This window comes from Podarcis tiliguerta, assembly GCF_965153285.1.
Source record: "Podarcis tiliguerta genome assembly, chromosome: 3".
Lineage (NCBI taxonomy): Eukaryota > Metazoa > Chordata > Lepidosauria > Squamata > Lacertidae > Podarcis > Podarcis tiliguerta.
The window spans coordinates 96,171,683-96,199,427 of NC_139536.1; the positions used below are offsets into that span (position 1 = coordinate 96,171,683).

At 41.1% G+C, this 27,745-nt stretch overlaps 1 protein-coding gene across 5 annotated transcripts in view; it reads right to left on the reverse strand.

Annotated features, from left to right (window-relative positions):
• CSMD1 (CUB and Sushi multiple domains 1) overlaps positions 1-27,745 on the reverse strand; it is a 920,428-nt gene that overhangs the window by 125,303 nt on the left and 767,380 nt on the right. For all 5 annotated transcript variants that reach the window (XM_083431289.1, XM_083431288.1, XM_083431290.1 and 2 more), the window contains 6 exons: positions 26,222-26,360; positions 22,274-22,461; positions 16,797-16,991; positions 9,144-9,260; positions 3,876-3,989; positions 2,862-2,957 (listed from right to left, as the gene is read on the reverse strand). In XM_083431289.1, the coding sequence (XP_083287415.1) occupies positions 2,862-2,957; positions 3,876-3,989; positions 9,144-9,260; positions 16,797-16,991; positions 22,274-22,461; positions 26,222-26,360 (849 nt within the window). The remainder of the gene's footprint in view (positions 1-2,861; positions 2,958-3,875; positions 3,990-9,143; positions 9,261-16,796; positions 16,992-22,273; positions 22,462-26,221; positions 26,361-27,745) is intronic.

The following is a 27,745-nucleotide window of genomic DNA, read 5'->3' on the forward strand; positions in this document are numbered from 1 at the left end:
GTCCCTTTTTTTTTTTATTACAACACATTTATTTTTGGATTACAACACATTTTTGGGGGGGGAGGCCCCATTGGCGAAAGCATGCCTTGGGTTGCAACCTGCTTTGGTTTACAACTAGACGGATCTGGAACGGATTATGGTTGTAAACCAAGGTATCACTGTACAACAAATGAACAAGCAAACAAACTGCATTTGTGCAAAGGCCCTGAAATGGTAGAATGTGAGTTCACTCTTGCCAGAGTAAACTATATAGGCTTTGCAAGGGCTAATGTCTTGGGCCAGCACTGGATGTTTCAGAGAACTATAGGAAATAAGCCAGCATAGCATAATTATGGAAATGAGAGCAAATGACTCCCTTTAAAACCCAATTGTACTGAAAATGTGAGGGTAGTTAACATTATAAAATGTCAACACTGTTTTTTGAGGATTTTTTTGTAGAGGTTCCACTCATTCATGTAACAGCTAATCATCCTGCTTTTTGTGAAGTATGAAATATAAAGAAATGTGAGTCATCACAAAAAGGAAGGCAGTTTATTGGAGACAAAAAGAAATATGTAGAGAAAATGTCATTAGTTTGTGGGGGGCGGGGGGAGGAAGGGCCATTATATCAAAATCCAAAGCTTGAAATCTAATATTTCACTAGCTGTGAACAGAATATACAATCAGGCTAGCTATGGGCACCTCTCCCTCCTAATCCTCAGTCTAATTCTAAACCATAATGTTGACAAGTTAGTCTTCTTAGATGGTATCAGAGAGAAATTGCATTTTCTGTAGTAATTATTATTCATCTTTTAGTGCTATGAAACAAAATAGAAATCAGCCTAGTGGAAAAGCAAACATGTAATAGGGTCAATCTGGAATACTGGGTGATAAATAAAATGATTGACTTTGCAGGCCAGATTAGAGTGTTCATTCAGGAATGGGGATGCTGCTCTCAGAGGTATCTTAACATTAGCAGGCAGGCAGTCCTGGGAAATCTGTTCCTATATTTCACAAGAAGATTGAAAATCCCCAAATTGTGGTAGCATATTTATTAAATCTAATTAAATGCCACAAGCCGCATGGCCCTGGCTAAAGCTTTAGCAGCTAGGGATCCTAATGCATTCATCTTCCAAAAATGGAAACTTGACTAGCTGCAAGGTTCTCCAGAGATAAATAAAGCAGGCTTACTTACTTGATTCATTCCGAGATGCTGAGAATAGCATTTCCTATTCTCAAATGCCACTAGACAGAGTAATCCTATATCCTAATGCCAGTGATGAATAAACATAAACACTACCCCTCCCTCCCCAAACTAGCAAACAATACAACACTGCTGAACAATTTGTTACATGATCATGAAATGCTACCCACCCCCAATCTTTGAATCCGGAACTATATTTTTATAAGTAGCAGAAGACAAAAAAACACATAGGGTCAAATCCAATGACTTCCCCTCCTACAGTGACCCCTTTCAATAGGACAACTCTAGTGGAGGTGCCTTCATTTATACAGAAAAACATTGGATGCTGTCCAAAGTATTCGAAATCATGATTGCTGCAATCCCATACACCTTATTTGGGGGCAGGTCTTGTAGGATGGAATTCAGTTACTTCTTCTGATCACAGAAGGAATTTGTGATCCAGTGATTGACTTCACTAATGGAAGAGGAAGGAAGGAGATTTTGGCCAATTCCCCCAGTTCCTGTAGCCTCCAATGCCCATGAAAATTGGCTTCAAGAGTTCAAGCTAAGAGGAATCACACAATGGCAGCAGATGTGATCTTAACAGTGGAAACTCCACCCCACACCCACTAGTTTGACAGGTAGAAGGTGGGGATCATCACCAGAATGTAATGACGACGGTGGCAGCTAGCAGGTGGTGAAGTTAGCCTTGCAGGGCTGAACAGAGAGACATCTATGTCCACCACCACCACTGTCCAAAGAGGTTTTGGGTTGTTCTGTAAATCACTGGCATATGAATGCTGCACATGAGGAGTTCAGCACATGGGTTAAGACACCAGGTTGCATGGTACTGCATACTCTATAGGTGCCTAATCTAATCTCTGAACACAATCATGACAAATAACACACCTTGTGAATGAAAAGAAAATAGCTAAGATTGCAAAACACGCCATGAATCAATTACAAAGGCACTTAAAACACACTGCATTTCCCATGACTATTTGAGACAAATATATATATATATTTGTTGCTACTGAGACCATACATATGTCATGACCCCATGTGGAGGTGCTGTAGAGGGGCTGAGGAGGAATGGAAAGGGATCCTGACCAAGATGGGGAAAATGGAATGAAGACTCCAAATAGTGTCTGATGCTGCAAAGGAGTACAGATGGCCTGGAGGATGGATATCTGGATACTAGGGAGAGGTGAAGCAGGTTGTCAAAAGAATGCCCCTTCCCTACAACACTGGACACTCGTAACCTCCTGCTTCCAGAGCCTGCTCCTGCCAGTGAGGAGCCTTCCCTTCTGGAGAGTAAGTGAAGCTGAGACAACCTTGACTGCATCTCCATGGACACACAGGCACCAGCACAGACAAACCTCCCAGAGCCAGCCCACTTGAAGGAATCCCCCTTTGCTTGCCTAGTCTCAGGCAAGCTGTTATCACTGTACCCGCCCTGCTCTTCTAAAGAAGATATGGGTGGGTGTTACTTGTTTGACTGGACTTAGCCATGCATTCTGCCTCCTACGTACCTGCTGAACCTTGTAACCTGTATTTTACCTTGTGTACCAATCAATTAAGCATGAAAGCCTTGGGCAGCACTAGAACTGGGAGTTTGAGTTCTTCCTCTGGCAGTGAGGGCCAAGGCAACGTAGTCCACAAAATACAAAAAGGTAAAAAAGAAAAAAAAGACCAATACCTTGATAGACAAAATGGAAGCCCCTGGCAGATGCTCCACTCTTGGCACTAAACCTCAAGAGAATCTGATTGGATGTGGCTAAGGGCAAAGTCTCTCCTACAAATTAAAATGAACAGAGAGAAATCATGAACAAAATAACTAGAGAACAGAAGCCTGTGTTCTATACACACTGGCATGAAACATTTACATTTGAGATGGATTGCTTTTATGTACTGTTTTATTGGTAGACGTAATACAATAAAATAACTCACTTTTGCTGAAACTAAGTACCGTTTTTCATAAATAAACTGCAGCATGTTCAAAAACACCTTTTTAAAATCACATTTCTAAACAGCTTGAAGAAAACATCCACCTGCTTATTTGCACTGTTTCCGTCTTACTTACAATGACTTACTTTGGGCTTAGCCCTGAGTTTTGCAACATAATGTTGGTGATGTGGAATGTTCCTGTTCACTGTTCCAGTTAGTTGCCTATGCCTTCCTCCTCAATATTCTACCCCCTCTCCTGCTTAGGTTTCTGTCCCCCTCCCACTGCATTCCATACCCATTGAGTATACTTAGGAAAGGTTGTTTTTCCCCTAAGTATGTTTTATACCGGAAAACCTTGGAATTCCTCCATGCATGTTCATATATCTCTCATATGCAAATGTCTCTGTTCTTGGAATGTAAATTCTGGCATTCACTTCTGAACTTCAGAAAAAGAGAGAACAAATACACACATCTAAGTAGCTACCTACTGGATTCCTGACTGAGTGGAATGAGATATGTAACTAATCCAAGAAGCATTGTCCTCACTCCTAACTTATTTTATTTGCTCTGATTACATCATAGTTAAATTCAATCTATATGGTTATCATGTCACTGACTTCGCAGCATAATCTCACATTGATCTACTAAAGAAAAAGAATAACTATAGACAGGAACGGCGGCAATGGCTAGGGGAAACAATGACTCTAAACATGAATAAAAAATGGGAATATTTCCACAAAGTGTTTTTTAGGAAATATTTTTTTACCTGAGTGAGATCCAGAAAGTGAACTCAGAAGTCTAGCCTGTGGATATTCTCCATCAAATAATTCCACTACATCGTTTAGAGCTGTTTGAAAATAGGCAAATTGTCCAAACACAACTGGAAAAAAATATAATAAAAGAAATGAAGTGCATATTAAATGTAAAACATGACAAATTAGCTTAAGTTTCTTGAGTTCTTTGGGGATAAAAGGAAGATTGTTGTTGTTGTTGTTTTCTAAAGCAACTTGTTGTTTGTACATTATTGATTCTCATTGTGAGTGCTAATAATTCAACAATCTTCCATGCACTGACATTTGGAAAGTATTGTCAGTGCGGGAATATTCTAAAAATCTTTTGGTGCACAGACATATCCTGACATAATGATTACATTGTGGAAAGCCTGGTTGTTGGGATAATGAAAATCTCCATAAAACTAGAGTAAAATCTATGAATATGAAAATATAAATGCAAAGAAGATAAATTTTGTGTGGCATCCACTTATTCAGTTGGAAGCCAGCAGACTAATTCTGGGAAGGTACAAAAAGAGTTGCAGGAATTTGCCTGAAGACCAGCTCTGGTATCAGACTTGCCTGCACTGTGCCTGGAGTTGTGGTTTGACTTTAATTTGAAAGAAAGGGTGAGGTGGCAGAGGGCTTCATTTTAATATGCCCAAGGCTGGGGAGAGGTAATGACATGGACTATATGTAAAAGAGTCTCCCGAGGCAAGGGTCAGACCTTCATTCCAGCCAGTGGATCCAAGCATACAAGGTCTCTGCAGATCTGATTGCTGCAATGACAACGCTTCTCCTGTCATAAAAAATACATGTCTGGGGAGTACAGGATAGGCATTGCTGCCTTCTAGGCAACAAGACTGAATGCCTGGGTTGTGCTTTCTGGGAAAGGCAAGTTGCCATTCAAGATTTTCACCATCTCTGAATGAGGGGATGGGGGGAGAAGTATAGCTGATATGTCAAATGTATTACTTTCCTTCTGTTCACAGCAGCTGCACACCTATATGGATGTTTCCAAAATCTATTACACCTGGAATCTGAGCAGTGAAGCCAATCTGGCACTTCTCTGCTGTATTTGCACCACACCATCTCCCCACTTTCTTTTCTTGGTAAACAGCCGTGATTTGCCAGTAAGGTACCATCCCAGAACAGCCCATGCTACGTCCTTTCCTTGCATACTCCAAACTGAGTTGGTTCAAAGAGGGCATTCACACCAGAACCTTGACAGAACAGAATGGATCCCTTCTGTTTTCCCAACAAAACAATGTAGAGAGGAATAACCTGCTTCGGCTCATTACTATACACCAAGCAGATGCAAAAGATCCACATGCCCAAAGACTGGTGTTTATGTAGTCTTAGTGATAGTAAAGGTAAAGGGACCCCTGACCATTAAGTCCAGTCGTGGACGACTCTGGGGTTGCGGGGCTCATCTCACTTTATTGGCCGAGGGAGCCAGCGTACAACTTCCGGGTCATGTGGCCAGCATGACTAAGCCGCTTCTGGCAAACCAGAGCAGTGCACGGAAATGCCGTTTACCTTCCCACTGGACCTATTTATCTACTTGCACTTTGATGTGCTTTCGAACTGCTAGGTTGGCAGCAGCAGGGAGCAAGCAATGGGAGCTTACCCCGTTGCAGGGATTCGAACCGCCAAACTTCTGATTGGCAAGTCCTAGGCTCTGTGGTTTAACCCACAGTGCCACCCACGTTGTTATGTTAATCAAAACACCAAGTAGCCTTCATGTGCGTCCAACAGCAAAAGCCATGGGCAAAATTGAACTCATTCTACTCTGTGTCATGGTTTTCCTTTGCTATAAACTAGGTTTCAAAATACAGTGGTACCTTGGAAGTTGAACGGAATCCATTCCAGAAGTCCGTTTGAGTTCCAAAATGTTCAAAAACCAAATCAGGGCTTCTGATTGGCTGCAGGAAACTCCTGCAGCCAATCAGAAGCTGCAGAAGCCCCGTTGGATGTTCGGGTTCCAAAGAACGTTCGCAAACTGGAACACTCGTTTCCGGGTTTGTGGCGGTAGGGAGCCAAAATGTTTGACTCGCAAGGCGTTTGGGATCCAAGGTGCGACTGTATTGGCATTGCTTTTTCTATTACTATAAATGTTCATACTGTTTCTTTGTAACATAATGATAAAAATATCCATTTCCTTTTGAGAAATAATAAATACTAAATCTTCATTTAGTAGAAATATTTACTTCTAATGGTTATCTCCTTATTAACTATTAAAATATTGGTCCAGCCATAGGTTTTCTCAGCAAATTTAATGAGATTTAAAAATATTATGTATGGGGAAATGTCAGAGAATTCATCAGCAGTACTATGACGCAAAGAAATTACATGTCTATTTGACCACAAGGTGAGTGGGGGAAAGCACTTTGTAACTCATACTTTAATGTCGTAAATATGTCTCCTGTATAAAACTCAAATAGGCTTTTATTGTAATTGCCATCTCAGGACACTAATAATTCTGAATGCTCAGTGATTTCTTATTTAAATGCTCCAATGCACCAGTCTTTTATCCATCTCTCGTTTATACCCTCTAGAGCTGGCAGGAAAGAAAAACACAGTAACCAAATGTAGTGTTATCTGTTGGGAACTATAATGTTGTAGACACATTATCTCATACTTTATTCCAGGTCTAAAGTCAACAAAAATCCACCCTCAGTCAAAGAGTAATGCAATGCTTCCCATGATGCACAGTGGAGTTAGCTGAGTGAGACAATGAATCACTGAAATGTGTTATCTGATCGAATTTAGTTAATTCCCTCATTGACAAAACTGCATTTACCTACTGTGAAATTGTATCTCCTCGGTATCAAGGGAAAAGAGAATTCCGTTTTGGTTTTGGTTTTTTAAAAATAAGCTTATTTTTAAATTGCAACAAAATCTATTACTTTTTTTGTTAGTTTGGCCATCCACCCCCTTCCACCCCCCCATACATATCTCTAAAGGGGGAATTTTATTTATGTCAAGCACATACACACACACACTTCAGTTAAAATAAACATTTCTCATGGATATAGAGCTTGTAGGAACAATTTATTAGCTCAATCCAGTGGTGTCAAACTCAAATGAGTTGGATGGGAAATTCCCACCCAGCGTAGACATCTGAGGCAAAGCCAATAATTTCCCACTGAAAAATGTTAGTTCTACTTGAACTCAACACCAAACCATCAATTCCACCATAAATTGGGGAAGCTGAAATACAGTTCTTACAGCTGTGGCAATATGTCTATCCTTAAGCATTTGTAGCTTGAACACAACAGCAAAGAGTGAATTAGTGGATTTCTAGCACAGAAAACAGAACGAAGTGTATGAAGAATGGTAGGTTAGCTGTGGGTCACACTGGAACCCTCTAAAGTGACCTGATGAGGCCCACAAATCTTATGTTTGACACCACATGACGCAGAAGTCAAACTAGCTGAGTCTAAAAAAATCTGCCGAGATTAATGTCCCATCCAAACTTCTATTTGTCCCTCGATTTCAAGTGATTTCAAGTAATGGGTCTGAACGGGGGGGGGGGGGTTGGGGGGTGCTCTGCTGCTTTCCCTGTGAAAACCCATTGTTTACTACTGGTTTGGAAGAAACATTGGTCTGCTGAAAACCTGATTTCTTTATTTTATTTTTAACAGTATTGTTTTATTGTTTTGGTGTTTGCCACCCTGGGCTCCTTTGGGAAGAAGGGTGGTTTAGAAATTTAACAAAAAACAGCAACAGCAGCAGCAGCAACAACAACAACAACAACAACAACAACAACAAGATTTTTAAAAATCCAATTAACTAATGTATCCTTTCATTCTATAGCATGCTATGTTTAAAAAGGGTAAAGAGAGCTCACCCCATCGTGGGGATTCGAACCGCCAACCTTCTGATCGGCAAGTCCTAGGCTCTGTGGTTTAACCCACAGCGTCACCCGCGTCCCAGTTTATTTTAGAAATAGATGCCTTCAATCCCAATCTGGGCCAAATGTATGTCATAGGTTTCTATTGTGTTTCCACAGGTTGTAATCCCAGTCGCAACACCAAGACCACTCCGGGTGCCATGTCTATAGCAAGTGTGTGCTGAATAAAGTCAATCGGACAACCACCTGGGATAAAATTGGCCACAACTTTATTGATTCCAGACATAGGTGGATTTCGACTCAGACATTGGGTGCCAGGGATTATTGCCTCTACAAGATGTCTATCTAGTATGAAGGCCGCCCTCAGGCTGCTGCCGGAACCTCTATGGCCATAGGCTCCACCCTTGGGCTTCTGGACAGAGATTTCCAACAAGAGCATTTTAACGCGGTGCCCTGAATATGCTGCAGACCACGTAGAGGGGTCTTGGCGTGGTTGGCGGACCAGAGTGGGAACCTCTGACTCATAGTCCACCAGCGAGGCTTCACCCACTAGGGGTCCAGTTGATTGGGAGATTTGGCAGGCAATCCTGCCCTATGATGCAGCCAGCCGGGGAGTGGATGCTAACATACAGCTGACCTGAACAATCTGGCTGCCCAGGAATGGTGCAAGGCCACGAGGGGCCACTAACGCCACCCACCCAGAATGGGGGAAATCAGCCATTATACAGACATCACCTCTAATTTGTATTTCATTTTGTGTGTGTTAATTTTTTTTTGGGGGGGGGGAGTACATGGATTAGGGTCCAAAAGCAATTCTTGGCATTCAAAGAGCTTGTGTACACCCAGTGCGATTTTTTTGACTTTTTTGTTTTCGGTCACAGGCAAGTCCTCCCCAAATCCCATATTGTAAATGCATCCTGAAAGTTTACTCAAGGTTACTAGATGGTGGTAGTGGGTTACTGTTTGAAAGAAAGGAGGCAATACTCCCTTTGGCAGGTAGAACTGGAAACTCAAATCTTTGGATTATGCCATATGTTTTAATAAAAGAAACCCTACTACGCTGTTGCTGTTGTCTCTGATACTGTGTATGAGCAAAAATGAATGAATTCTTATTCCCATATAAAAACTTATGTACTCAGTTATAGTTCATTATATGTTCTGATTATTGGTATCTTCTGTGGTTAACTCTGCTCTGTTGATTGCCCTGGAGACTGTAGAGCCTTAAAACTATTCTTGCAAAATAGAATAAAAATAATAATCTTGATAAATATTCAGGAGCTAGATACAATGTTAGCTGTGTTCATTCATGAGAAACAAAATACTTTTGGTTTAGCTCAGCAACTTGTACACCGAGAACAAAATCAGAATGAAAGAATTAGTGACTGCTACACGTCAGAATAAAACTTACCAAATTCCTTAGGCACAGTAATTGAATATTGACAAGTCTGCCCAACGGTGTAGTTTTGAGGGTAATTTGGTGATAGAACTACTCCATCTGAGCCAATATACTGACCCCCACAGGGAGCTGGAAAAAAAGAAAATGTGTAAACATTAAACCGAGGGAAAGTGCTATTGAACTGCAATCAGATTAGAACTCATCACATTTAATGTGGTGGCAATGCATGTTTGCTCAGAAGTTAAGTCCCACTGTGTTCAGTGAAGCTTACTCTCTGGAAGGTGTTTAGGATTTCAGCCAGTTGAAGTCCACAGTTATAGCCACATGTCAGTGGGTCTTCTTCATGGTGGCCAAACAGATGTCTGTGGGAAACCCACAAGCAAGGTTCAAGCATGAGAACACTCTTCCCTCCTGTGATTTCCAGCATTCCAGGCATTCAAAAGCATTACTGCCTTGGAATGTGGAAGCAAAGCACACCCATCATGGCTAGTAGCCTTCAGTAGCCTTATCCTGTTAGAACCACCTCCCTTTGGAGATTAGGAAGGCACTGATGCTTGTGTGGCATCAAGAAAGACATATCTGTTCACTCAGGTGTTTTTAGCCACTAAAAACACCTGAGTGAACAGGTGTTTTTGGGGACGCGGGTGGCGCTGTGGGTAAAAGCCTCAGTGCCTAGGACTTGCCGATCGAAAGGTCGGCGGTTTGAATCCCTGCGGCGGGGTGCGCTCCCGTTGCTCGGTCCCAGCGCTTGCCAACCTAGCAGTTCGAAAGCACCCCCGGGTGCAAGTAGATAAATAGGGACCGCTTACTGGCGGGAAGGTAAACGGCGTTTCCGTGGGCTGCGCTGGCTTGCCAGATGCAGCTTTGTCACGCTGGCCACGTGACCCGGAAGTGTCTCCGGACAGCGCTGGCCCCTGGCCTCTTAAGTGAGATGGGCGCACAACCCTAGAGTCGGACACAACTGGCCCGTACGGGCAGGGGTACCTTTACCTTTTACAAGTTCTTTAGCATCTTCAGTTTGGTTTTTTAAAAGACAATGTTTTAGTTGCATGTCTCCTTATAATGTTTTATTATTCTGTTTCTTTAGTGTGTGTGTGTGTGTGTGTGTTTCCTGTGAAGTGCTCTGGTATTCTCTGACTGAAAAATGGTTTCAAAATTATTTTTAAAAATAAAAAAAAAATTGCTAAGAGGTAAGTTGTATGGAATGTACTCAATGCATTCTGCAAAGATAAAAACACAAATCTGCATTTGAGAAAGAGAGGGAGAGAAAAGTCATACACTATAATTCTCATGGTAAAGGTAAAGATACCCCTGACCGAATTCTCATGGTACTCTTCAACAACATCTCCACTGACAATATAAAGCTTACAACCAAACTTCTATCTAGGTCCTTTCCTATCCTGCTCTCTGCTCAATTAATATGTGATAGAAAGATATATAGGATAATTTAAATTGCAAAACAGAGAGATTAAAATCCATGACGGATCATGTGCTCTGTGGGTTTTGCTGACATCCATCCACATGATTATGTATGCTGCGATTTGTGACTATAAAAAACAACAACACTTTTTTTACATCGGGTAAAAAATTCTTGGAGTTCCAATACTTCGACATATCTATCACCTGTTACCTACAAACACTGACCATTTCAGAACGGCCAAACAGAACAAAAATGTTTCTGCCAGGGATGAAGACTAAGGGATTGTGCTGAAGGTTTTGCAGTAGAGGGATTTTTCAGAGGGATCTGAAGTGAGAGAAGCAGCAAAGGGAAGAAGCAAGGGAGAAAGGACAAGCAAGAAGCCTTTAGGTGGCTTCGGAAACTGAGTAAGTGTTGCAGGGAGGAACATACCAGGCAACGAGAGCAGAAAACTTTAAATTAGCACATAGAGTACAATTGAATAAGTTACTCCGAGTACTGAAGCCTCCAATGAAACCTGGGGCCATAGACTGGTGCAAAAATGCTTTATACTTTTCATTCAAACAGTGGCATATCACTAAGTCGAGTTAAGAGAGAAGAGTTCCTTTATAGTTCATCCAACTCCAAATATTAGTGAGGAAACTGACATGGAGAGATCACTGGCTGAGAAGGCTTATGCTGTCTTCAGAATGCCTTAAAACACGTTTTGTTTTCTTAATGTATCCGACGGTTGTGTCTAGTGCCCTGGACTCCTTTAGGAGAGAATGTAAATTGAAATAATCATAATCATCTTGTGTAATACTAGCTAGAAGAAAGTAGCAGCAACAGGAAGAAAAGGCAAGGAATCAACTGATTGGTTTCACAATGGATGTATGCAACGAATGAGGTCCCATGAAGCTGTTTTGGGACTGGTGTTATTAAAGTTATTTATAATTGATTTAATAAATCAGGAATGAATACTGAAGAAGCCAACATGACCAAGCAGACTGTGAACTTCTCGAAAAGTACATTTCAAAAGCATGGGTGTCTGGGCAACAGAATGGCAGATTAGATTCAATGTATATGTCTACTTTAAATGCAAAGTGATGCACTTGAAATAGACATATGCACGTTGATGGGGTCTAAATTGGCTGTCACTACTCAAGGAAGAGATCTCGAGGTCACAGTGGAAAGCTTATTGAAAACATCAGCTCACTTTGCTGTGACAGTGAAAAGGAAAATTTGATGTTAGGATTATTATGAAAGAAACAAAAAATTAGATGGCAAATATTGCAGTGCTATTATATAAATGTATGGTGGACTCAGGTTAAGAATATGATCTGTAGTTATGGTCACTCCATCTCAAAAAAGACACTGTATTGCTTTATTGTATTTCTGGGAAACCTATGGAACAGGGCAATCAAAATGATCGGCAGGTTAGAGAATCTTCTCTGCAGAGAAAACCTTAAAAGATCCAAGCTTTTTTTACTTTAGAAAAAAAGAAGTTGGCCATGGGAAACACAGTAGATATTACTCTTTCCCAGGATGCAGTCACCCAGTGGAGCTGATTGACAGTAGGTTCAGAGCAAACAAAGTAATGTGTTTCTTCATATAATTCCTAATTAATTTACGGAATAAATTACCCCACAATGTAGTGGTGATCACTAGTTTAGATGGCTTAAAAAAAAAAAGGATTAGACAAATATGTAGAGTACATTTAAATAAAAATTTCTGTCAGTGGCTATTAACCTTTATATTAAAAATGGAACTCCATATTCAGTATGCTTCTGATTGCCCACTAAGGTGAAAAAATTACACAGCTCAGTTCTGTGCAAACTCCACAGATGTCTCTGCCTGGTAAGTGCTGACAGCATGCAGCTCAAGGAGCATCTTGATGGTGGTCTGATGCAGAAATAATAACATTTTAGTGAAGAACCCTGAAGGTGAGTTGTGTTTCCTCCTGCTGCTCCTTCTATTAATCCTCCTTCCCAACTGTGTGCTGGGTCCTGCACAGAACTTTGAAGTGAACTATGTTACAATCTTTTCTTCTTCTTTTTTGATGAGGACATTTTTGAGAAGGGAAAATGGCTGGATAAATAGATTAAAATACCTGAAATCAACCAAGATGGTCCATTTACGGCCAAACTTGATGAGCCACTGGGAGATTTGTGACTGAATCTGCCATGATTACTGTTACAGGCACTTATATATATATATATATATCGTGCCAAAACAAACAAACAAACAAACAAAACCAGCTTTGGGAGTAATTTAGATTAGGAAAATATGGCACAGGGAGACTTAAACTGGGAGCCTATAAAATTTTACCTGAGGTTAACGTCCATTGAACTTTATGTGATGTAAACAAAGTGTGGTCTAAACAAAAATGTATGTAGTGTAAACAAAAATAGGATTGCACTGTTAAATGCAGCTCTACTTCCCTGATCTGATTCAAACCATAGATCTGGCTTATGCAATGTAACGAACAGGCCCAGAGTTGTTCTGAATCACTGTTGCACAATCAACTTAATTGTACAAGTTACCATATTTTTCGCCCCATAAGGCTCACCGGCCCATAGGACGCACCTAGGTTTTTTTTGGGGGGGGATAAAGAAAAAAAAATATCCCCCCCCCCAGGCGCGGGGCTGGGGTGGGAAGCTGTCCCCCGAGCTTGTGGGGCTGGCGATGGGGAGGAGCAGGCTTCTCCCCGCTGCCAGCCTCCAAACTAGGTCGGGGGACAGCAGGATGGCGGCGTTCCACCTCCCCGCTGTCCCCCGAGCTTGTGGGGCTGGCGGTGGGTCTCTCCTGAAGCCTGGAGAGTGAGAGGGGTCAGTGCGCACCGACCCCTCTCGCTCTCCAGGCTTCAGCGAAAGCCTGCATTCGCCCCATAGGATGCACATACATTTCCCCTTCATTTTTGAAGGGGGAAAAGTGCGTCCTATAGTGCGAAAAATACGGTAGTTCCATTCTAACGGCCCTGCAAAAATGATTTCCGAACTTGTATGGAACATATATCCTTGAGCAAATGTGAGGGTTTTAGCTTTGAAAGCAGAAAATGATAGTATCCCTGGAGACTTGATATTACAGAAGCCTTTGTGTGCAGAGAAGCAAGTGACACACTACTCTCAGATTTTCTTCCCTCAAATAGCACTACGAAAATAAATAGCGATTTTGACCGAAATCCTCAACACATCCCTTCCCTAGTTACCAAGAAACATCCTTGAACATAACTGTGTGCAAGTCTGCAGTCTGTGTGCAGCAAGATCGCTGTGGAACCGAGGTGCTAATTTGCCACTTCTCTGATGTACGCACATTTCACAGCTTCTCAACTGCAGCTTCGAAGAATGATATTCCCCATTCGAAAAACTCAGTGGTTTAAAGAAGACAGAAAGACACTTCTACCCACATGAGAAGCCTCCTCCCTCAACTTCTGCCAACTTCTCCTCCCCATGAGAGCTCAAGTGCCATATCTCATGCCAGAATGGCATGGTCCCTTGGCCCTCAAGAGTTACTTTGCAGGGGGAAAAGACTAGTTGCATGAACTGAGTTCCTGTTACTCTTCGTTGGATCCAAGACTATCTATCTATATTAGAGCTGGGCAAAGGAATAAAACCAGCCTTTTTATTTAAAAAAAAGAAAGCAATTTCAGGGATAGGTGAGAGAAAATGTGGCCTGACATTTTTCAGGGGAAGGACAACTTTCTTGTGTGATGCTACAGGGTGATAGTCTGTGCATATAGCTGGAAATATGTATGCATTTTATAGCCCAATGGGATTGTGCTGCAATGTTTGCTTGAAACACAGAAATGGAGTTGTCAGCAATCAGATGAAAGATGTCCATTATTTGCCAAAGGCTGCATCTTTCTTGTAGCTGCCAAGACTTTTTTCCTAGCAAGTAACTACATTCTCTTTAGATTTTTAAACCTGCATTCATATCCTGCTTTGAGACATAAAAGCTTTCAAGTTAAAATATAGGGAATAGCAGTTATTCAAGAAAAAGAAATCCAGGATACTGCCTTCAAAATAATTCTAAATATAGTGCAATCCTGTAAGAACCACTTCTTCAATGGGGCCTGCTTCCAAGATGAAGGTGTGCAAAATTCCAGCCTTAAGGTGCAATCCAAACTCCCCACTGCCTCCAGGGCTCTGCAGAGAGGTGGAGCCCCTGCCACATCTGCAACCACATCGTTTCATTGGCTTCAGAAAGGGGGTGGAATTATTGGGCCTGATGCTGTCATACAGTTGCCCACGCCCTCCCTTGAAACGCGCCTGTCTGTTCAGCAACCAGTGGGAGGACAGCTCAGCTTGAAAAGAATAGAATTATATCTCTACTCAATCCAACCCTTGAGACTGGTGTAAGGGGTGGTGGAGGTAGTAGTTGGACTGCTCTGTCAATGTATTCTCTTGAGAAGTTATTAATGTTTCAGTAGGCTTCAGTATCTGGTTTTTAACCTTTTGTTATACACTCCATCAATCAAAAGCTTTAAACTAACTCCCGTCTCGTGCAATGAAATCATGAGCTAAACCTGAGGAATTATTTTCTGTTTTAAAACTGTATTGATATTTACTACTTTAAAATGTACTGGCATATCATCATCAACAACAATCATCATCAGCAACAATACTGCATCTCCATTGGCAAATACCTCTGGGAGGAAAACTAATAATTTGGAGAAGTTTTGGTAAGTCTTTAGATAAATAAGAAATAACAGTGCGAGCGAGAGAGATGATCTTTCACAATTTATCGATTTAAGACACCTGTCTTTTCCCTCTGTGAAACCAGCATATTTTAAGTTATTTAAATATAAAAACACAACAATTAGTGCTTCACTTTCAATAAAACTCCATTAAGAACTCCATTCAGCCACAGAATGTCACTAAGGGCTCACCAACACTTCTGCTTGTTCCATGCCTAGGAAGCACAGGTCCAAGTAGTTTTTTGCTTCCTGTGTGTCAGAGTGGTTTTCCCTTTGCCCCACCGCATTCCCCTAGAAAACCCACACTTTAGCAATAAATCAGAACAAATTTGATGGATGTTTGCTCTGATTCAGCACTAAACCTGGGAGAAAGCAGCAGGTGGGCAAATGGAGGTACTGATGAGCCCTAAGGCAAGAACAGCGTATCAGTGGGTGGCTGGCAGGGCCATCCGCCTGGCTTTACTAAATTAGAATTAGGTTCAACAGGATCTTCTTCATCTGCTAACTGAAGGAAGATTTAGGAACATAACATAGAAAGCTGCCTGCTATTTCAGAGGACTATTTGCTCATCTAGTCCCATATTGTTTACTCTGACTGTGAGAAGCCTTGTGGGATCTCAGGCAATAGTATTTCACTTTCACTCACTACCTGATTCTTTTAACTTGAGACACAAGGGATTGAACCTGGGATATTGCAGTGGGCACTCAACAGAGATGGGTTTGTGATAGGAATTTTGAGGTTTTAGATATATGGTAATGTTCATAAGTGTACCAACCAAGCACGTACATAGATCAGCATAGGAAGACCGACCTGAAACCATTTTGATTCCCAAACTGACCAAATGTTTTCCCTGCAAGGGGGGGGGGGGGTCAGGGAGCCTTCCCATTGTCTCAGGAATTGAGTAATCAACATTTTAATGGGTGACAGACTATCAGGAATGGCAATCAGATAACCAGGCAAACAGGAAAAACAACATTCAAATTTCTGTTTTAGACCGCCTTTTCTGTGATGTAGGTATGATGTATCTGGGGTGGTGGTCTTGAGCTACACCCCTTCTGTGATGTATATATGATGTTTCTGGGGGTGGTCTTGATCTACAGGGAGTCAATTTTAAAAGTCTTTATAAGGCCTTGTGTGCCATTGTTCTGGGTTCCTCCTCCTTTCCTGCAGGTGAGGGGAGCACCCTGTTGCAACAGATCAATAAAGATCAAGCTGCTTTGCTTCTCAATATTCTCTGCTTGGCCTCTGTTATTTTCTCCTACCAATAGGGAACCTACGTAAGGACTCTATATGGGCTCTTGGATACCCCATAAGGGAAAAGGGCAATTTTTGTTTACAACAGGTTCCTCCCCCAAAACACACTCCAGCCTTTCCTTTCCTTATATCACCAGTAATGAGAACAGCAGTAAAGGTGAGCAGCAAAGAGGGTAGGTTTTTCCCCTCTCCCCTCCCCTTCCTTCCCCCATTGGCCCATCACACTGGCTCATGCTGGCTAAGAGCATGGCAGTGCACATGGAACTAGTTCTTCCAGCCTGCAATTGCAGAGAGAAGCACCTTCCAGTTCAGTACATACCATTGCAAGATGGCAACACTCTGTTCCACGCAGGTTTTCCATCCGCACCAATCACACAAGTGATAGTGGAAGGATCGATAATTTTGTAGCCAGAATCACACTGGTAAGTAATACTCGATCCGAGTTTAAAGTCTGCTCCAATTCTAGTTCCATTCATTATGTTGCCAGGGTCAAAACAAGCTTCCCGTGGTTTTTCTAATTAAAAAGAGAAAGAGAGAGAAGGAGAATTAAGTCATTAGGGATGCCAGTCCACAAGCACTCGTGGGATAAAATGTAAGAATCAAGCTGAGCTTTCGTGATAATCACTCTTCATTTGAGCACTGTTATCACTTCCAAATATATTAGAGAAGCAAAAACATGAAAGGGGAGGACAGCAGCGTAGAGACCTCTATCTTTTCAGATAACAGTCGGTGGATGAATTAGAGCAGATCCACACCATACATTTAAAGCACACCCAGCACACGTTTGAAGCACATAACGTCCCGCAAAGAATCTTGGGAAGCGTAGTTTATTAAGGGGGCTGTGAATTGTAGCTCCCTAAGGATGAAACTACAGTCCCCAGGATTCTTTGAGGGAAGTCATGTGCTTTATACATGTGCTCTATACGCCTGTTTCTCCAACATACAAAGGGCCTCATGCTCTCTCAGAATATCGGTAACAAAGAGTGGCAAACAGCTGCAAGCCTGTAACTGGCCATGGATGAGAGTTAGGCTACAGGGGGTGGTGGGCATGTAAAAAGATTAAAGAATGTTGGGGAATGATTTATAATAAGCTGGAAAAAAAATGTTTAAAATAACCTTCCCAAAAAGACCAGGGGCCTTTTAGTTAGGAATAGTTCAGACAGAGGTTCCCGGTGTCAGAAAATATATATATATATATGTATGCAATAATGGCGGCTTGAGTTTTCTTTTGTGGAGTCCCAGGCAAGGAGGACTGGCAACTTAAGATGACAGGATATGCAGAACTAGCATATATAATAAGAGAGCAAAAAGAACAAGTATTCAAAGAGTGGATTTTTTTGCTGAGTATATGGAAAATAATTTCACACAGCTGAAAACGCTGGCAGCATTAAGATAAATTCAACAGTGTAACTAATATTTGAGTGATGTAAAATTGGAAAACTGACCAAAATGGTTATAGTAAAATACGCAGGATTGATAGACAAGTAAAATGAACCACGGAGGGGAAGGAGGGAAGTCTTTTGAAACTGGTATTATGTATAATGTTTATTTTGAAATGGAAAATGGAAAACTTAATAAAAATTATTGAGAGAGAGAGTTAGGCTAAAGGGAACAACTTAGGATAGATGCCCATGATTGCTTCAGGGCAAAGGGGAAAGGAACTAAGCTCATCCATGTCTTTGGCCTTAAAGCTATCACAGAGGATGGAGTGCCTTGAACTCTGGAAGGGAATGTGGTTTGCACATCTGGGGAATGGAAGGGGTGTGTGTCCTCTGTTGTTTGTTGACCCTTACTGTAGCAGGTTGAACAATGAACAAATTTATTAACTGGAATAAATACAGGCCTGCAGCAGGCTTTCTGTTATTCCAAGAGAAGACAAGGGGAGTGGGAGTCTGTGTCTTGGGTCTTAGTATAAAATGCTTCCATATATAATCTGTTTAGTTAAGATATGCTTGGGGCTCTACTGGGGTAGTAAGAGTACTGGTCTAAGAGAAGGGAAACCTTTGCGTCTCTGAATGTGTAAATATGTTTATGCTTGCAAGTGGAGAATCTGAAGTTTTGGGTAAAAAAAAGTCTAATGTTCTGTAAATACAGAACTAAGAATGATAATGTGTAACAGTAACATGTGGGAAGTTCAACTCTAGCTGAAGAAATCTGTTATTCTTTATGTTGCCAGAGCAATTAAAGGCATAATAAATAGAGACACCGTCCAAGAAAAATGGCCCCATTTTTTTAACTATGCCAATGGCCAAAATCAAAACCAACAACTCAATAATATCAGTGGAGGGGTTACGCAAAGTAATATGTTTAAATGTTGAAAGTATGTGTATTTCTAGAGACAATGGATATAACAAACATCATTAGCTGTACTGCTGGATAAGTGTTTAATAGCTGTATTAAAACCAATACAAATTTTGTTTTTTAAAAATCAGTTCAGTTACAAGAAAGCTGTTATAGGACTTAGTAGTTCAGTTAGAGCTGCTGCTTTTTATACTGGACGGGACAATTAAAATATTTGATTGGCCGGGTTTTTAAAATTCTATTGGCAATCATTGGCTCATAATTATAAGTCAATGTGCTGGCAAACGTAGAGATAATTCAAACTCAGCAGTCGGAGAATCCTGACTGAAGTTCGATACAAGGGCAGCCATAGCATAGCTGAGGCTGTTTCTGGTCGTTGTGGTATGGTGACAACAAACAAAGAAAACAGTATGGCAAATAACAATCAGAACAGGATGCACATTGAAGAGTCAAGCCTTACTATAGGAGCACAGCCTTAGAAAGCAGGCTGTGTGTATTAAGCACTAAAACAACTGATAATTTGTGACCTATATAAATAATACAAGCATGTATTTGCTTTTGGTGCATAATTTATTCCACTTCAGCTAGTAATAGAGACGGGGGGAGGGGGGGGATTATGAAGGGCACTGAAGCCCCACAGCTGGCATTTAAAAAGATTTAATTCCCTAAATTGTACCAGCATTTCAGGGCTGCTTATGTACTATGTTTAAAGAACATTTTACGGAACCAGGGCACTTTGAAGCATAACTTAAAGAATAGGAAATATATCTTACAAAATGCTCAGGGTTCCAGCTACTCCAGTCCATTTTCCCTCTGTTTTCTTTCTACTCCCTGCCAAATATTCAGTTGTGTATGTTATATGTATGGACCTCAGGGAGCATGGCTACCCATTTAATGTAGGCAGGGGGAGGGCTGTCCCTTGTAGCCTGGCAGTGCAACATCCTTTTAACATCCTTTCTATGCAGATAGCAGGAGCATGTGAACCCCTTTGAACAAATGAGCATTGTTTTAGAATGTTTATATAACTATATTGATAAAGCAGTTGTGGTACACATGATTCAACTGGGCTTTTCCTCCTTTTCTTTAATTACATCTGTCCTGTACATTTTGATACTATTTCCACAAAGAAACTAGAGCTGCTCTAAGAGAAAAGGGCTTGGGAATTCTAAGCACATATGCAAACCCAAGCAAAGAAAAACAGCTAATGAGACAAGAGAAATCTGCATGTTCACAGTATCTTTTCAGAAACAACCCAAAAGGTATTATGCAAATGCCTATCTCCTGATTGGCCAGGAACGTCTGTCAGATAAAGCAGAAATATTCTCATTTTATATAGCTTCGAGAAATAAACAACATGTATGCAAATTGGTCTTCAAATAATCTGCACCCGGAATGTTATGTATTAAACAGATGTACATCATTTTCTCGTATTTAAATTGTGCAAGTCATTTCTGTTTGAGAAGATCTTCCCTCAACAGCAGCTCTTGTTCTTTTTTACTCGGCATAAAAGCCGTTTAGGCGTGCAAGAAACCAAGCAGACAAACAGAAAGTAAGTAAGTAAATGCGTTCATCAAATCATAAGACCTTTCCAGAACTGAGATTCTAATGTGCACTCTCCCCCCAAGAACGATTCAGAATATAGCATAAGTGGTTGCTTCCAGTACTGCCAGTTTATGAATGGAAGGCTTCTTCCATTCCTAGAAGGGACTTGGGTCCAGCAGAGGCTCCTGCAATAGGAAAAGTCTCCAGTGCTAACTCTTCTGCCATTCTGAAGGGCCCCTCAATCCTCCAAAACAGCTGTAAGTGGAAGAAAGAGAAAATGAGGACTCCCGTTTTCCTCAGAACAACGTTCAAATGGAACCCAGAGGGCACATCTCGATCCAATGCTGTGGCATGGTACATTGGTCTCACTGCATCAATAAAACATATAACCACTACTTGGCTTAGGTGTGTTAGGTACAGCAGCATAATAAGAGTTAGGGTTCGGCACAATATGTGTTATTTATCCACAAGTAACTTCTCTGAACCCTGCAGTTTGTGTAAGGAGGAAGCATGAGCATACCTTACATATATATGCATGCATAACATATATACAATGCTACCTCTACTTATGTTCCACCTCTGTGACGTTAACATAAGAGTGCTGGAGGTGAAATAGTTAAACAGGATACCCAATCAGCACCCAGGGAGGTGGAGTCAGAGGGAGTATAAAACCAACTCTGGGAGGGGCGAAGGGAGGAGTTCATTGGGAGTTGGGTGATTGGTTGGAGTGGGAGTCAATTGGGATAGAGTTTGTGGGTAGGTTGAGTTAGTATAGCGAAATAAGCTGAGTCAGGAATAGTTAGGGGCAAGGAAGACAAGTAAATATCTGAGAGGTGGTTTAGTGAGTGAGAGCAGGTAGTGGAAGTTATAGGTCTGGATAGGAACCCCATGATTGTAATTGACCGATACCGTTTATGAAACCACATGCTTGTTGAACTGCAATAAATAAACAAAAGTTTGTGTTCCAATTTAACCCTGACTGGACTCAGTATTGTACCAGGTAGGGCCTGGGTGGTGGCAGGGAGAAATAAAGTGATCAATAGACAGTGAAATGTCCGGGGACCCTGTGTGATCGCCACAACCTCTGGTTACGTATCCTTTGGGATACATACGCGGCAAACCCAGAAGTATTTTTCCAGGTTTCACTGCACGCACATGCACAGAAGCGCTCTACACGCCGTGCGAATGCGCAGAAGTGCTAAACCATGCGAATGCACAGAAGCGGCATCTCCAGATACGCACACCTTGGGATCTGACCAGAGCTCTGGAATGAATCCCAGGCGCAACCAGAGGTACCACTGTATATCCCATATAATCCCCTTGAAGAAGAATACCTGAAAATTCAATGCAGCTTGGAGGCAAACAATGACGTATCAGGATGCAGAAGACTGGCTGGGTTTTTCATTGGAAACAATGGCAAACAAAAATGAACTGTAACTACAGAAATGTATGAACCAGTTGCAAATTAGCCACTAAACAAATAGAGTAAATAACGTATGAATAAATAAATATATAAAAAAATTAACTGGACAAAAAAATGGCTTCCACATCTATATACAGCATGGCTCTAAAAAAGGCATTCAAATGTTTTGGGAGCAGGGAGTTGTCTAAAAAAGAGCTTTCCATCACAAATGAATGACCTCATGACTTTTTTTGTAGCCTATGTAAATGCCTTTCCTACAAGAGCTTACACGATAAAATCAGTTCAGCAGATATGATTATAATGATGTTGGTTCTTTTTGTGATCATAGCCACGTTGATGATATGTACCATACATGAGAGAGTAACACCATCAATATACTTCAGCAATACTTGATTACAAATCTGTATCTAATTTTCACAAACTTTGTCAGAAACTTATGCATGATCCCTCACGACATGTCAAGTATAACTAGATGGGGGGAAATCTTGTGTTTACATTTTATGTGATGATACATATTTTGTTAAATTTACCTTTATATTCAATGGCAAATCCTGACATGCCAACGGAAGCATCACTACGAAATGCCAGAAATAGGTTATTACCACTGCTTTCTATTCTTTCAGGTGCCTGCGAGCCTTGAAAACTGCCAATTAGAGGGCTGTTGGAATCTTCTCCTTCATAAATATGCAAAAAATCATAACTGGGTTCCATGTTGAAACTGAAATAGAGAAGCAAGAAATAAATGTCTCTGTTGTTTTTGTTGCTTAAAAAAAAGATAATGGCATCAACATTCCAACTCTACTTCTAAGATTTGTGGTGCACTTTTATAAAGGATTTCTCTCTCCCACATTCTAAAGTATGAACAAATGGTGAAGTCTAACTTATTATACTGCAATTTATTTCAGAATGCCACACTGTTATTTTGTTCACACTCCCCCCACCATTCCTTATTAATACTTATTAGAGAATGTTTTGGCCCTCAGTGTTTTCTGGATAGGCACAAGAAGGTAAAGGTAAAGGGACCCCTGACCGTTAGGTCCAGTTGTGACCGACTCTGGGGTTGCAGTGATCATCTCGCTTTATTGGCCGAGGGAGCCGGCATACAGCTTCCAGGTCATGTGGCCAGCATGACTAAGATGCTTCTGGCGAACTAGAGCAGCGCACGGAAACACTGTTTACCTTCCCGCCAGAGCAGTACCTATTTATCTACTTGAACTTGACGTGCTTTCGAACTGCCAGGTTGGCAGGAGCAGGGACCGAGCAACGGGAGCTCACCCCGTCAACTAAAATTCTATATATGCCAACCCAAGCTGCATTTTCATGGGGAAGAATCTGGCATGGAGCCCTTTGCCTCTATATATTTTGCCTGTTCCTTAGATTCCAGTGGCTTAAGGGTGCTTCCTACGTCTTCACAAGTTTTCTCAGAACTCTTTGGGTTCTGTTGATGTTTCATTTGAGGATGATAATGTCACTATCTACTTTAACAGTAGCTTAACTGGAACTATTAACTGATCCCTAGAAAGCAGTTTTAACTAAAGTAATTGGAACTTCTTTTGTAACTCCTTCAAAGTTTAGTAGCTTAAATTACATTTTTTTGCATTTATCACCATTCTGTGTCTCTCTGCCATATCCACATACCTACCTACCTATTACTAAACAGGTCCAATAGAATTGTTTACTGGAGTTTAGGGAATCAAGACATTTACTTTACTCAAAAAATTGTGCAAATTAATCTGTATGAGATGAACTTTAAAGGGAAATTAAGACGTTGATCCCAGCACATACCTGGGAGTGCTCAAATCAGGTTTTTAAAATGCAAAACCCACATAGGTCTTCACGAATGCCAGGCTGAATTGCTAAAATATCCCAGCAATGAGCAAACAAAGTTATCTACTGGGCTGTAAAACTGCCACCTGACTCTCACAATGCCCCGAAACAAAGTTATGGCATCCTGCAGCATTGTTACAAGGGTGGTATTTTGAAGGAAAATGGCGATAACTGGATTATTAAGAAGAGACTGTGACAACTTGTAGCTGTAGCAAAATTACACCACTTTCTTCCATAAGTCGTAACATTACTATTATCATTCCCACCCCTGATCACTGTAATGGTACCCGTTATTATGGCCTGCAAATGTTGTTGTGGAAGTAGAGGGGCATTTCTGGCTCAGTACCAGAATATTCTGAGTGCAGTAAGTTGCTTGAGAGAGGGAAAAAACTACAAACTAAGCATAGTCCTAACAACAAGGAATAGAAACAGGAGCCCAACACTTTTAGGGTAATTGCGATTCCACCCATATTTTTCTTAATTGACTGATTTGGTATTTTTGGGAGACTGTCCCCAAAGAGCATGGTGCAGGGAGATGCCATACGAAGGCAAGATTCAGTAGAAAGTATGAGCAGAATTATCTTCTATGGAATGCTCCTGATCTCATCTAATGCTTGGGGTAATATAGTTGTAGCACCAAAAAGGAAATAAAAAGCAGAAAACCCAAAAATTGTGAAAGCCAATATTTATGGTAAAAAGATGCTAGAGTTTGGAAAATATAAAGCAGTCTTTGAGGAAGTAGAGATGAATTTCTCCTGATTTTTTACCTGTATCGAAATATGGCCTGCAAATGTTTTAATGTTGTCTCTCCCCCCCCCCCAATTTGCACTTGGTGGGGGTTATACTTTTTCTGTTGGTTTGAGTAAACTAGTACAGTAATATAGATACTCAACACCTTTAGCATGCGGTGATTACATCCCACATTCACTTTAATTAATTCTTATACCCGGTTAATGAAATTTTCATAGAAGGGGGAAGGGAGGAGTGCCACAGAACAATCTATTTCTTTATGTGTATGGAGTGCTGGTTAGAAGAAAGAAATGTACCTTTCTGTAGCTCTTCAGGATCAAATATGACACACACCTCCCAATTTAAGAAGGCTGCAGTCAGTCAAGAGTTCTCACACTGACTTCAAGAGGAGATGGACTAAATCACAGATGTACTAATACTGCCCTGTATTAGCAGTAGCAAATCACATTTTGTATCCTTCCAAAATGGTGTGCTAGCGGCTCAATTGAAAAATTAAATCACTGCATTGGACGTCCTCACTGTTCTACGGCTTTCACAGTACGGAAGCCCTGTGCAATACTTATTTCCACCTTCTCTGTCAATATATGGATGGTGACATTGTCCTGAAGAAGAAGTATACAGATATCCCCCAGAATACCTTGCGGCATACGTACCAACAGTTTGGGAAGCTCTGTTCTAAGCACACCTTAAAAAGGATTTACTTGGCAGATGACACTAAGCTCTGATACACAAGTTGTGTATTTAGCACTATTAAAACTAACATATGAAAGTTTTCACCCACCGTACCATAAATCTAACTGTATAAATATACTGCTATAAAGTTACACTGTCTGTGACTAACCAGGAAGGAGACCTCAGGAGGCTCAGTGAAAATGTCAAGTCATTGTACAGTGGTACTAAAAAAGCAAATGTCATGTTAGAGATTATTAGAAAAGGGACCGAACATGGAGCGCAAATACTCATGATGTCTTTATAAATCTATTGCGCAAAGCATTCATAATATTGTGTATTATTCTGTGTATGGCCCTGTCTCAAAAAGAGAGAAAGGGGAAACCAAAATAATTAAGGGCACATCCTTTATCAAGAAATACACCAGGGCTTTTTTGTATGGGGGGGGGGGAAGCAATGATAAAATTTTATAAGATTGGGGGGGGGGAATGTGAAGAGCTTACGCAGAGAGAAAATGTTGCCCCTCTTTAGAACTTGGGCAATCCAACAACGTTGTCTAGTAGTAGCTTCGGGACGGACAAAATAAAGTAGTTCATCACACAATGCGTAATTAAATTATAGAACATACTGCTGCATGATGCCATGGTGGACATTATCTTAGTGGATAGCTTAGTTTATCAGCAACTATTAAGGGGAACCTTTCCCCCTCTGAATACCAGCTACTAGGGGAAACAGCAGAGAAGGCAGGTGAGTTTAATAAAACCTAGTTTCCAGCCCTTACCTCCTCTCCCTCTCCATATTAGTCAAACCATGGTCCCCTGTGGCCTTCTAAGGATAGTAGCTAAGAGACCCATCACAAAAAAGTAAAGCAGCAAGGCCCCCTCCAGCACCCCTGTAATTTTAGCATTGGGACTCATAGAATCGAAGAGTTAGAAGGGACCCTAAGGGTCATCTAGACTCAGGAGCTTTGATGCCCTTCTGGCAGGCATTTGCTCACTGTTGGAAGCAAAACTAGATGCCCCCCACAGAGTTTCTCTTAAGTTCTTATTTGCTTCTACATCTTCCTGTAGCACCGACACAGAGTGTTCTAAATGAAGGCTGTAAGGCATTGCTTGGGGGGGAAAGTAATTAGAAATGCTATGAAGTGATAAATGATGTGATTTTTTGAATGTGACATTTAAATAAATACATGCTGTAAAAAATAAAAAAAAGCATGGCTCTAGAAATGGTACCTTTTGAATATCAAGGCAATGACAAAATCAGGGTTTACTTTTATTCTCCAGTCACACTCCTTCCCAGGAGGATACGGCTGCGGGTAGTTTGGTGATAAAATAACACCTGCCGGGCCTGTGAGGTTTCCACCACATGCAGCTGTCACAGAACACAGAGGAGAGGAAAGCAAAATTGATCACAATGGTCACACTAAGCACTGGCAATTGTCAAAGTAAGTTGAGACCTTATACATTTGATTATTTCTTTCTAGCATCTTATTTTTTAGCTAATTGCTATTCAATAACCCAAGAGCAAGAAGAACTAAGAACATATAGGAATGTGTGTGTTTGCAACGTGTTTCCGTATGCATGCATGTACTATGTGCATACAGTATATCACTATCCAATACTACCCTTCCCTTCCCCCAGATATGTACACCATGTGCAAGTCAAAACAGTATAACAGGGACAAAGATTCTAGCCTAGTCCACTATTGGACTAGGTTTTGCAAGGTACACACTGTTAGAAGTTGTTGTTGTTGTTGTTTTAAAAAGTTAAATGCTCTCTGCATGTATGAAGCATCTACCACCTTATTCTGATACAAGAGGGGTAGCCAACCCACAAACCATAGGCTGGCTATGGCCCACCGAGCCACAGAAAGTGGCCCGCCAGCCCCCACAGCTTTATCCCCCGTTCTCAGTACTGTGGTTCTCAGGACTTCAATTGAGAGATAAAGCCCTCTGCTTGTTCAGTAGAGATCGCTGCCTAAAGGTCAGCCAGAGGGCTTCATTTCCCAATCCTAGCGCTGACCACCATCCTGCTAAAATTAGGAGATAATGAGCTATGTCTGCTATTTAGAGATAAAGAGTAAAAGGCAGCATCCTCAATGCTGGGGAGGATTGCAAACACTGCCTTTTTCTCTCCACAGCTACAGAGGAACTATGCGCAGGACTGCAGCCAAAATCTGCCATTATAATACTGTAGAGATGAAACACAACAAAGCAAATAACAACAAAGCATTAATAAATCAGCTGCAAAATAATAGGAGAAAGATAAGACAGAAGCAGCAACATGGTCATTTCACATCCAGGTTCCTGAAACCTGATGGAAGAGAAAAGGAACATCTGTAAAATATGTCACGTATCAGGAGCAGGGGTTGGGGTAGCAAAGACGTATGAAAGGAGACATTTTGCTTATTAAAGTAGGTCAAAGTATGACAAACTGTTAAGGCCTTTGAAGTGTGACAAGTACGGATAAATAGCAAAGGTATTCGAGATTTATTTAAAATTGCATCCTGGTCTAACCAGGAATTCTTTTCTGGGAAGTGAATTCCATAATTTGGGTTCCAGGAATGAAAACGTTGTATTTTGGGTAAGTGCAAAACAACCCCAAACCATAGTCACACAATCCTATGTAAGGAAGGCCTCTTGAGAAGGTATTAATAATGTGTCTGGCTATTCCTCTAACAAATTCCTTCAGCAGTGCAGAGCTCCTGCATAAAGAAACATTCAAAATTGAGGATTTGTCTATATTCTCGTCTGTCTT